The sequence below is a fragment of the Microplitis demolitor genome, chromosome 2 (assembly GCF_026212275.2).
Source record: "Microplitis demolitor isolate Queensland-Clemson2020A chromosome 2, iyMicDemo2.1a, whole genome shotgun sequence".
NCBI lineage: Eukaryota > Metazoa > Arthropoda > Insecta > Hymenoptera > Braconidae > Microplitis > Microplitis demolitor.
The window spans coordinates 22171881-22182964 of record NC_068546.1 but is presented as its reverse complement, the minus strand read 5'-3'; the positions used below and the strand labels follow the sequence as shown (position 1 = coordinate 22182964).

Below are 11084 nucleotides of genomic sequence, written 5' to 3'. Positions count from 1 at the left end.
TGAATAGATATGTACAGAAATATATATTTATATGTATATTTTATGTACATACGAGTGGGTATTAGGAGGGGATGTCAAACTTTTTAAGGAGAGGGAACGCGAGTTTTAAACGGCAGCTCAGGTATTTAATTTTACCTGGTTGATATTCGACTAAATACTCAAATTTTAAGTATTAAGTTTTATTTTAATTACAGGGATTCAGATGCAATTAACTCTCAAGTCATAATTAGTTTTTTATCTCTTTAAATAATGAAGGCATTTTTTTTTTATGTTATGTATATATTTAATATATGCTAATAATTTTACAGACAGTATTTTAAAAATGTTATGCAGAAAAATAAAATTTATTTTTTACTCAAGTAGAAATCCCCCGAGTGGGAAATATTTTTCGCGAAAATTAATAAAGATAAACTTTTTTAACTACAGAGAAAAATGACTAATTACGTAAGCGTTTTTATTTTTTAAATAAATATCTGCAGTGATAGATAAATAATTTTTTTGTCTGCACTTTTGTAAAGAAAATATTTAAATTTGAATTTAAATAAACTCTGTTTAAAATTTATAAAAAAATGGCGGCAATTTATAAATAATTATTTGAATAACTAAAATATAAAAGTTAAGAGCTTAAGGTCAAATTCTAAAACTAAAGATTAAATAATTTTATATATAAAACATCCAGTTGTCTTAGAATTAATAAAACTCTTATCTCGTTATCAAAATAATTGAAGACAATGATAAGAGTTATGTCGAAAAAATTTACCGCAGAGAAAGTTCGAGTTAATAAATTAAATAATAAAAGAAAAAAGAGAAAAAAAAACTAAATAAAGCGATCAAAGTACTAGGAGTCAATTGGAATTAATCGAGGCTGATTCACAGTTGGACAACAAATTTATTGAGTTGCTCGAAATTACTCTACACTTACAAAGTATGAGAAACAAATTATTTTTTTTAAGAAAGATCAATTATTTCAAAATATCCCAAGACGTAAAAGAATTTTTTTGTATTAATTCATTTTTTTTATCATACAAATGACAGCATCCCCTTGATTATCTGGTGCGAGATCGACATTCTTCACGTCCCCTCTTCTTTATACTAAATACCAAATGGAGTTGAGGAATTCAATATTATACGCCGTCATCTCGTGGTTCGCATACTTTTGTGTGCTCTACTTTCAGTCTATTGTCGAATGCTCACATTTTATTATTCTGTATAATGAATTTAATAGACAAATAAATTTATAAATAAAAAATAGTTTTATTTTATCAGCAATTTTATATATATATTTTCTAACACTAATCATATTCTAACTTTATTAATAAATTTTTTATAAATTTATGCAGTGAATTTTATCACATGGCGCAACTTTTAAATGACGAGTTTTATTATCATAAGAGCGCTATTTTTATCCGATTTTAAATAAATTTTGTCTTTAGTTTTTATCAACTAATTGGTACGTTTTGAAAAATTTGTTCAATAGTTTACAAATGGCGGCAATTTAAAATTTTTAAATAATTACTAATTGTAGAAAGTTAAATTAAAGCGAAAAATTTAAATTAAATTTTTTTTTTTTTGAAAAAATTTGATATCAATTTTGAAAATCAAAAATTTTTTTAATTTTTGAAAATTAATGTTTTACTTTTACAGATTAAATTTTTTAAAAATTTTCTTGTAATCATTTTTTTCTTTTATGTACTTTTTAACTAAAAATTATAAAATTTTATGACGTCTATTTTTAGTTCAATAATTTTTTTTTGCCGCTTTGACTTTATTTAAACCCGAAGTTTAAATTTATAAATAGAAAGTAATTGCAAAAATTTTTAATTAACAGCTAAATTGACACCATGAAATGTAATGAAAGCGTAAGATTGCTGGTAAAAATAATAAGAAAGTTTTTGAAAACCAAAGGGAGAGTTTGCGCGTGCTCTAAAATTCTCCGAGTATGCGCTTTTCGTTTTGCGGCAATTTTATATCTGGTCTGGATCTAGAATCCCTCTGATGATTATGAAATAGTCCTGCTAAGTCTTTGCACCAGGATTAAGATCCTCAGTCAGTAATAAAAGTAAAATATGAAACTAGTAATCGTAACATTAATAATTATCGGTCTGAATTCGGCTTTCGGAAATAAAGTCAATGAATTACCGATTCATTCAGTAGCACTCGGGTCACAAGCAACTCTTTACTGGAGGTATTTAAACACTTAATTATTTTACAGCATATAAACTCATGTTCGTCTTAAGTAAGTGAAATTCATTTATTTATTTTTTAAAAAAATTAGAGTCGAGCCAACAAAGGAGGTCATACAATTTGAAATTCATTTTACTGCTGAAGACCGCGCGTGGTTCGCTATAGGATTTTCAGACCGTGGAGAAATAACGCCTGCTGATTATTGCATTTTATGGAGTGATTGGCATCTTAAAGTTCACTTTCAAGTAATAAAAGTTCAAATAAATAATAAATTACATTGTTATCATATCATTTGTGATATTTATATCAATAATATTTATAATAAACAATTTACAATAACAAAAATTTTCTTTAATATTCAAAGAAAATCACTTGCAGTTACAAATAAATTCAAATCAATCTTTAATTATGACTTTTTTTTATAAATTTTTAAATTTTCAAGTGATAAATTCCATAAAAATTTAAATTACAATATATTTTACTTTTATTTTTTAAATAACTGATTTTTTATTGGCCATAAGTCAATTAATTTTAAGAAAAATTAATTTTAAAGCTGATAGTTAATTTGAAAATTTGAATTTTGTTTCAAAAAAATTTTTTCCCGCCTCAAAAAATTTTCATTTTCAATCCACAGTACAAAAAGTTTCCAGGGCAAGTAAAAATCTTTGTTTTAAATATATGTAATATTTATATCATTTTAGGATGCATGGTCAGACGAAAAAGGAACAATTGAAGTTGATGACCACCAAGACTGCAAAGATTTTGTTTGGAAGCGATCAAATGTCGGGAACATGACGAAATTTTCATTTACTCGTAAATTTGACACATGCGACGATAGCGATTATATTATCGAGGCACGTACTGTATATTTATATCAAATTACTGATTAGTGATATATTTATAGATATAGATGTAATATGTATATTGTTTGTAAAATATTGAATGTAACACCAAGACGGTCTGTTACAGAGAGGAACCACCCACATTGTTTGGTCTAAAGGTACCGGACCGCTTTCATCTCTCAACGGATTGAATGTCGTCAACAACGCAATCTCCTCGGGAATGTCACGGACTGAATTACTTCGTATGGTGGCTTATCAGCGGCCCAAATTCCCCCCAGACACTTGGAAGTACCAGTTGCTAGCCGACCATGTGAATATTCCTGATGTAGAAACCACTTATTGGTGTCGGGTTGAGAAACTTCCCAAAGCTCTCAGGCAAAAGTTAGCAGTCAATTTATTTAAAATAGTTTTTTTTTAAATAGTAATGATAAATAAATTCACAGGCATCATGTCCTGCAATTCGGACCAGTGATACAAAGTGGCAATGAACACTTGGTCCATCATATGGAAGTATTTCATTGCGCTGGAGCACCAAATTCTATTATCCCTTTTTACAATGGCCCTTGTGACGCTAAAGATCGTCCTCAGGCAACTCAGGTATTATTTAAAATAGTATAGAGGACGCGGGAATGGACAGTAGATTTTTTAATTTAATAATTTATTTATTTAGGTCTGCAAAAAAGTATTGGCGGCATGGGCAATGGGCGCGGATGCGTTCATTTATCCAAAGGAAGCTGGTCTGTCAGTTGGCGGGGAACTTTTCAATCAGTATATAATGCTGGAGGTTCATTACAATAACCCGGAACGCATCAAGGGGACAGTTGACTCCTCAGGAATTGAATTTTATCTCACTAAGACACTGAGGAAATATGACGCGGGTGTTATTGAACTTGGGCTTGAGTATACCGATAAAATGGCCATTCCCCCTCATCAAGTAATTTAATTATTTATTGAGCGCGTGGTTTTAAAATCGGATTTTTATTTTCTTCATGTCCGATTTTGAAATTAAGCCTCGAAAATTATTTATAATTATCAATTGTCCTTAATAACTAATCAATTATATCGTATTAATTAATAATTTAGGAATTATTTGAATTATCTGGACACTGTGTAACAGAATGTACTGGCATTGGACTACCACAAAACGGTATCTTTGTATTTGGATCACAACTACATACTCATTTAACTGGGACAGCAGTACGTACACGTCATATACGTGACGGTAATGAATTATCACCGCTTAATTATGACAATCATTACTCAACACATTTTCAAGAGATAAGATTACTTCCTGAACCAGTACACATCTTACCGGTATTGTATCACCTAGACATTAAAAAATGAATATTTTTATCATACATCATATATATTATATACATTTCATTACTCATATATATACTTATGTAAAATTACCCCAACAAGAGAATGTACTTCGGGCGTTTTCCATTTTTACTCCCACTGTGTCTTCCATGTACGAAATTTGTCCCCATCTTGTCATGCGCATGCGCAGATTCGAAATAATCTGTAGTGGGGGTGATCCGAAGTTCATTCTCTCTCCGGGACAAGTTCAGTCAGTTACTGAATAATAAAAAAATTAATGGGAATTCAGGGCGACTCGCTGATTACCACCTGCACTTACAATACCATGGAAAGAAGCAACGTGACCCTCGGTGGATTCGCTATTTCTGATGAAATGTGCGTTAATTACATCCATTACTATCCTAACGCGAGATTAGAAGTTTGCAAAAGTGCAATCAGTGACGACGCGCTGCGCACTTACTTCAGATATATGAGAGAATGGGAAAATCAGAAGACAGATTTTGATGCTGCTGTGTCTAGTAGCTACCAAAATATTGAATGGACAAAAGTACGCATTGCAGCTCTGCATGATCTATATCAAGCCGCACCTCTAGGTAAATTAATTAATTGATTTATTGGTAATCATTTATTCATTACATGGAAATTAATTGATTAATTAATTGACGCAGGAATGCAATGTAATGGCTCAGATGGATCACGTTTACCTGGACTTTGGAACAATGTTGCTGCTACTCAAGTTAAATTACCTCTTGCTCCGCCTGCTAGAGATTGTCAGTCTTTGGTTAATAATTACATTGATCTTGATGGTTTTATGTAATTTTTAATTATTCAGTCATTATTTTTAAAATTGAGGCAGAGATTTTTAAAAGGACCCATAGCTTTTAAAAAATCAAAAGTTAGTTTTTTAATTAGACCTTAAAATCGTCTGTCCATCTTACAGCAATAGATAAATTAAATTATTAGTTTCAATGAAAAATTTCACTAGAGGAATTCGGAATCATTCAAAGTTAATACTTTTTTTAAATTTTAGGTCGTCTTCCATCTTACGGCGGTAAATAATTTGAATTTAAAAATAATTATTTTCATTACTTTGAAGACATTCAAATCATGTGTTTTAGACCCTTAAGATTTCGCCCATCTTACGGCAATAAATTAATTCTCTGATTATCTTTCAGTAAATTATTAATTATTTAGATTAATTTGATGGCATTCAAAATTAGTACTTCAGTTAGACCTCCAAGATGCCATCCATCTTACGGCAATAACAAAAAATATTATTTATCAAAAGCTAGTGGTCCTCGTAAAAATTTGAAATATTAAAACTCATTACTTAAGAATAAAAAAAATCTAATTAATAATAATAGTACTTTTATTGTGATGTTACGGATACAATAATAAATGACCGTGTACGTAAAAAAAAGTTACGATAATTAAAATATAAATTGAACAAAAATCAGTATATTTGATTAGAGTAAATTTACAAAAGAAATATTATCCTGGCAGCTGGACTGTCGTATTAATTGTTAATAATATTAATATTAATAAGTAAAAGTATTATTTAGTTTTTTTGTTCAGTATTCTCTTTATATTATTGTTCTTATCATCGCTGATGATTCATAATTATCATTTATCATATCTGAAATACTATGTATAGTATATAATACACATGTCCGTCGTGTGATGGACGGTTAACTTGCTCCACCAAAGCCTCTTATAATAATTTATAAATTTATAATTAACGTACATACATCCTGTTCATCAAATAAATAATTACCCAAAAAGATTATCCTAAAATTAAACGCTTTTGGCCAATATCTCACTAATTTATTATGCTAATTACTTTAGTCATATAAGTCACGATGTGAATTTCATTTTTAAATTTAAATTAAAAAATCTCAACATTTAATTTTAGGATAATCCCAACAAATTTTCACAAATGCAATTTTAAATGTTTGGCACTACGTCATTTTTGTCAAAATAGTCATGAAACCCCGGTCTTTTAGTGTAAAAATATCGATTATATATATTTATATATATAAATATATATCATAAAAAAATCCATACCATGGATTATTATTTTAAAAAAAAAATCATTACAGTACTGGCTTATCAGTCTCTTATCATTAAATGAGTACGTTTATATTTATGCATTAAGCACTCGAGTAAACGCTGATATATTTTTTTATATATATTTATATTTATTTTTATAGACAATAAATAATAAATATATATAAAAAACAAGCCCATATTAAAGAAAAATATGAAGCATTCGCATGCTTGTCACTGGTCTCATATTTTTTTTTTCTTTTCTTATTTTTTTTTCAAGTACACTTGACATTATTATTATTATTATTATTAGTTTTATCATTATATTATTGTTATTATATTATATATTTATAAAAAAAAAGATTATATTAAAATAGTGTATGAATGATTTAAAAATGATCGTGTTGATTTAAATATCGACTAGATTAAAGCGATTGATTGTTTTCCCGCGTAATGATATTATTTTGTTGTAGAAAATAATAGAGTATCCCAGCTTGTGCCATCACGTCAACGGTACCGGCAGCCAGTGGGTCCCGGCTCTTGGGATCATTGCGAGAGTTATTGGTACCGGGACGCAGTAATGTCGGCCCGAATACTGTCGCTAAATTGTGCAATGACATTTTGTTCTGTGTCTCATTTTTGTTTACCCGCTTCAAGTGCGCGAGTAGGAAATCAATCACCGCCTTGTTGACGGACGGCAAGTTTTCATAGACACGGCGCAGTGCCGAGCCTCGGGCCAGGTCCCCGGTTTGAAAGGCCTCCAAGAATGACGGGTACAGTGCATCGGTAAATAAAGCTTCTGGCATTTCACGTAGATAAAGTTTCAAGACTCCTGTTACTGAATGGACATCAACCTGGAGATTTATGATATATATTATTATTTTATCTACGAATATATTTTTAAATTACTTGCCTCTTTTAAAAGTTGCTCAGCTTCATACGAATTACTTTCAAATGATTTCCGTAATTTAGTGACATCTGATGCTGAACCTGACACACGATAAAGTCCGACTTCATTCATACCTCGACGTTCAACTTCTCTGACACAAGCTGTTATTATAAATGGAACATCACGTTTTTCTCGTCTGTAAAAATAATTAAATAATTAAATAAAAATAATTTACTTAAAAAAAAAAGAAAACTTACTTGCAAACTTGTTGAATTTTAGCACCAAAAAGCCCTTGAGGTTTTGCGGAAGGAACTCGTCTCAAAGTAACTTCAGAAGGGACGAATTTCAACCCGACATCCAAACTAGTAGGTCCGAGATTAAGAGATCTTTCAATGGGATCTGATTGGAGCCAGGATCGACTCAAACGCTGCGTGCACTTGCCTCTGAGTACCGATCTGCCAGCGCATTCTTCGTAGAGCAGAATCCTGAGATTCTGACTGCCCTCGAGCTCAACAACGAAAGTCTCTCCCCAAGTGGGAGCCTGTCCACGCACAACGCGGCTCTTTGCGCGCTTGAAATAATGTCCGTAGCTGTCGACCTCGACGACGATGTACAAATCCCCAGGTCTATCTAGTCCTGGAGGGGTGAGTCCTAGTAACGTCAGATGTAAATCCCCTAGAAGGAGACTTTCATCGCGGCCGGAGCGCATCAAGTAACTTCCCATGTCGGTTTGCAGGTAAGTCCGACACGCGGTGACCCAGGCCTGGAGCTCGTACATAGACAGAGGCAAAGACCCCGGAGGTTGCCCTCCCTGCTGAAGCGCCTCTACTGCCTCGATCCACTGCGAGCGCTCGAATTCGCTGGATAAAAAGAAAGTGTAGCAGCTGCTTTGCGCGCGATGTTGATTTTTGTGCGAAACTCTTAGCAGCAGATTTGGTGACGCGAGGACTAATTGGGCTTCTAACTCAGCCAACTTTTTTCTATTCTTCTCAGAACATCTGCCGAGACGATTTTTCTTCTCATCATTACGCTCTTCCCACAGTATTTGATCTCTCACAGTACAAGCCTGCGATCTCAAGGCAACAACATTTGCAGGACTCGCTTCCCGCGGTTCCACACCATCTTCCATTACAATGGCCTCGGCTACAGGAACGTACCATTTTAATTCAAAGGTAAATTTATCCCTGCCCGAAGCCTTGTACTTTGCGCAAGCGATAACGTCATTGAATAAAAATAAGTGCCTTAATTTACGATGTCCATCAGCTAACTCGACAATGAAGGAATTTTTAACCAGCCGTCTCTGCGCGCGATCATGACTCGGAAACATTGATTTTGTTTGAATAATATTAAATTCATCAAGAAAATGTCTCGTCATCGCCAGTGCTTCCGATAACGGAACATGATCCGCATGACTCGTGGGCGTATGCTTCAAGAGGTCATGCAGTACCAGCGCATTCTTTTGTACTCTAGCAACAGGTTTGTGCAGCAAATCTTCCAGCGACAATCCAGGACCTTTCGGGTTCCCTCGCAATCTTATGTCACGCGTTATGTCGCCAAATTGGGCCGAATTTGTCGAGCATCTTCGTACCGTGTCAGTAGCACGGGCATAATTATGCAAAAATGCTCCATACAAATTAATATTACTCGCCATGGCTTTGAACTGTTCACCAATAGACGTTTTGGTGTCCCATTTATCGAGCTTGCCTCGCAACTCGTCCAGAAAATTTTGATGCAGGGCATGAAGTTCTGGTATCTTATAGAACATGGTACCGAACTCTTCCTCCGAAATAACCGGCTGGGAAGTCGTTAGAGTTGCTCGTATCGCTTTCATGTACTGCAACATGACAGTGAGACACTCAACGTAAACAGTCTCGCTCTCGACAACTGAGTTAACGATACATTTAACCATAGAAACTCTGTCATCCTCATGGTCTTTAGGTTGCCTCCGAGGAGTCGTGGGTGTAGGAGACTCGAGGCTGCCTTCACTGAGGCTCAGAGGTTCTGCGTCACTGCTTCCCGTCTCGTTATCGGTACTCAGAGCCCGGAGAAGTATCGCCGGCGCAGAATTCGCGGCTTCTTCGTCCTCGCTGTCAATCGCAACCCGGTGCTGTATGAAGTAATCGATATTAACATAATTACTGCGATTACCCGGGGAGTCTGGCAATGAAGGAGGTCTTCTAGCATTGCGGTCATTATTTATTATCGGAATCCGTGCGTCAATGTAAACATACTCTCCAGTTTGGTCCAGCGCCACCGAATCATAGTACGGCTCTTCTTCAGAAGCTTCTGCATCACCGTCTTCAGCGTCGTCGCTGTTCTTGGTCTTGTCATTTTCTTTAAACTCGTCGGTGTTCTTGGTACTGCTGTCTTTCTTGCTGCTGCCAGTTACTTCAATCACGGTGACGTAATTACTCGGAATATCAGGATCGCTGTTTCTTCTTACAGCATCAGCTGTTTTTGTCGGACTCTTTGGGATTTCACTCTTGGGTCTGCGTGACGAATTCAGCGAGCAGCTCAACTCGGACACGCACTTGTCCTGGAGTTTACTGATGTCCTTGCGAACCGGCAGCGAAGGCGGTGTCTTTGCAGGATTATCATCAGCAGATTCACTTATTTTGTGAGACCGCTTATTTTTTGTACCCGTGGGTGAAACATTTACAGACCCAGAGTTCGAATTGGCAGCTAACTTCCGGTGATGCTCAACATCAGCAAGCAGCCTCTCTAAATACTCGACATAAAATTCTTCCTTCTCAAGTTCTTCTCTCAACGTCGCGACCTAATTGATCAATCATGTATTATTAATTATAAAACCATTAATAAATCAATACTTGACCCAGTATTTATAAAAATAATAATCACAGTAACAAATATTTAAAAATATAAATACCTTTTGCTTGTGCTTTATTAAATTAGCACGAACGTCTTCTTCCCAGGCAGCGGGTAACGCACTGTCGGGAAATCTTTCGACCCAGACACGTTGGAAATCACCAAATACACTCATCTCTAATTAATAATCTTAATTATATTATTTAAAACAACAATCAGGTTGTGTACATCGCAACTTTCTACTTCTTTGTCTCTCAGTCCTCAATATCCTGGACCCAAACTTACAACTGATGATTATTTATATTAAAAAAAATATATTATTATTTTAAAAAAACATCTCTCACTTTACAGTCTGTAAACACCGTGCGTTATAAATATATATCTTAAAAATATAGTTTTTGTAATTTTAATTATGAAAATTTATATTATCAATAAATATGTGCGTATAAAAATGATATATATTTTTTACAGCAAAGGGCGGTTACACACTTGATTAGTTGGCTCTGCGGTACTTTAATTAAATTATCTTTAAACTTGCAAATGTCTTATCTTGTGGATGTCTCACTGTGTCCTATGTCCTGTGTCTGTCTGTGTCTGTGTTATAAAATTGTACGAGTACATATACTGTATGTAGGATGCTATAAACTGTCTAACCGCATATATATGTATAGATATATGTTAATATATAAGTGGATATATCCAGGCGTTTAATGTAACACACAAAAGATAATATACAGGAAAAGAAAAGTTATTTTACTCTACTGACTTTACTCTACATGCTCTCTTTCTCTACATGAACACCACAGCATTAACTGATCAGAGATACATGACCGGACTCTGGCGCCGATGCGGCCATTGTTTGAATTAAATTTATTTTTATAAACATAAATTTGGATTTTTTATATCATAGTAAAATTGGGACATCTGATAGTTTTTAAAACTTTTTAAATCATAAATTGAAATGTTTATAAAATAAA

General features: G+C 33.7%; 2 protein-coding genes across 3 annotated transcripts; one reads left to right on the top strand and one right to left on the bottom strand.

The window, feature by feature from the left end:
• Window positions 1-42: 42 nt before the first annotated feature.
• On the top strand, window positions 43-5704 carry LOC103579714 (tyramine beta-hydroxylase). 2 transcript variants are annotated; one of them, XM_008561216.3, is made up of 11 exons: window positions 43-121; window positions 195-925; window positions 1036-1207; window positions 2276-2429; window positions 2886-3038; window positions 3154-3407; window positions 3470-3623; window positions 3697-3960; window positions 4110-4340; window positions 4636-4939; window positions 5015-5704. In XM_008561216.3, exons 3-11 carry the CDS (start codon window positions 1104-1106, stop codon window positions 5161-5163), a joined length of 1767 nt encoding a protein of 588 aa, XP_008559438.1. In that variant the 5' UTR covers window positions 43-121; window positions 195-925; window positions 1036-1103; the 3' UTR covers window positions 5164-5704. The 2 variants fall into 2 exon arrangements, with proteins under 2 accessions (XP_008559438.1, XP_008559437.1); XM_008561215.3 differs by lacking the exons at window positions 43-121; window positions 195-925; window positions 1036-1207 and adding exons at window positions 1417-1450; window positions 1829-2185.
• A 124-nt stretch (window positions 5705-5828) lies between these two features.
• On the bottom strand, window positions 5829-10934 carry LOC103579713 (active breakpoint cluster region-related protein). Its single transcript, XM_008561214.2, has 4 exons — window positions 10169-10934; window positions 7539-10057; window positions 7306-7477; window positions 5829-7246 (listed from the first exon to the last, which is right to left on the bottom strand). The coding sequence occupies exons 1-4, from the start codon at window positions 10280-10282 to the stop codon at window positions 6818-6820; spliced, it is 3234 nt and encodes a 1077-aa protein (XP_008559436.1). The 5' UTR covers window positions 10283-10934; the 3' UTR covers window positions 5829-6817.
• Between the last annotated feature and the right edge of the window lie 150 nt (window positions 10935-11084).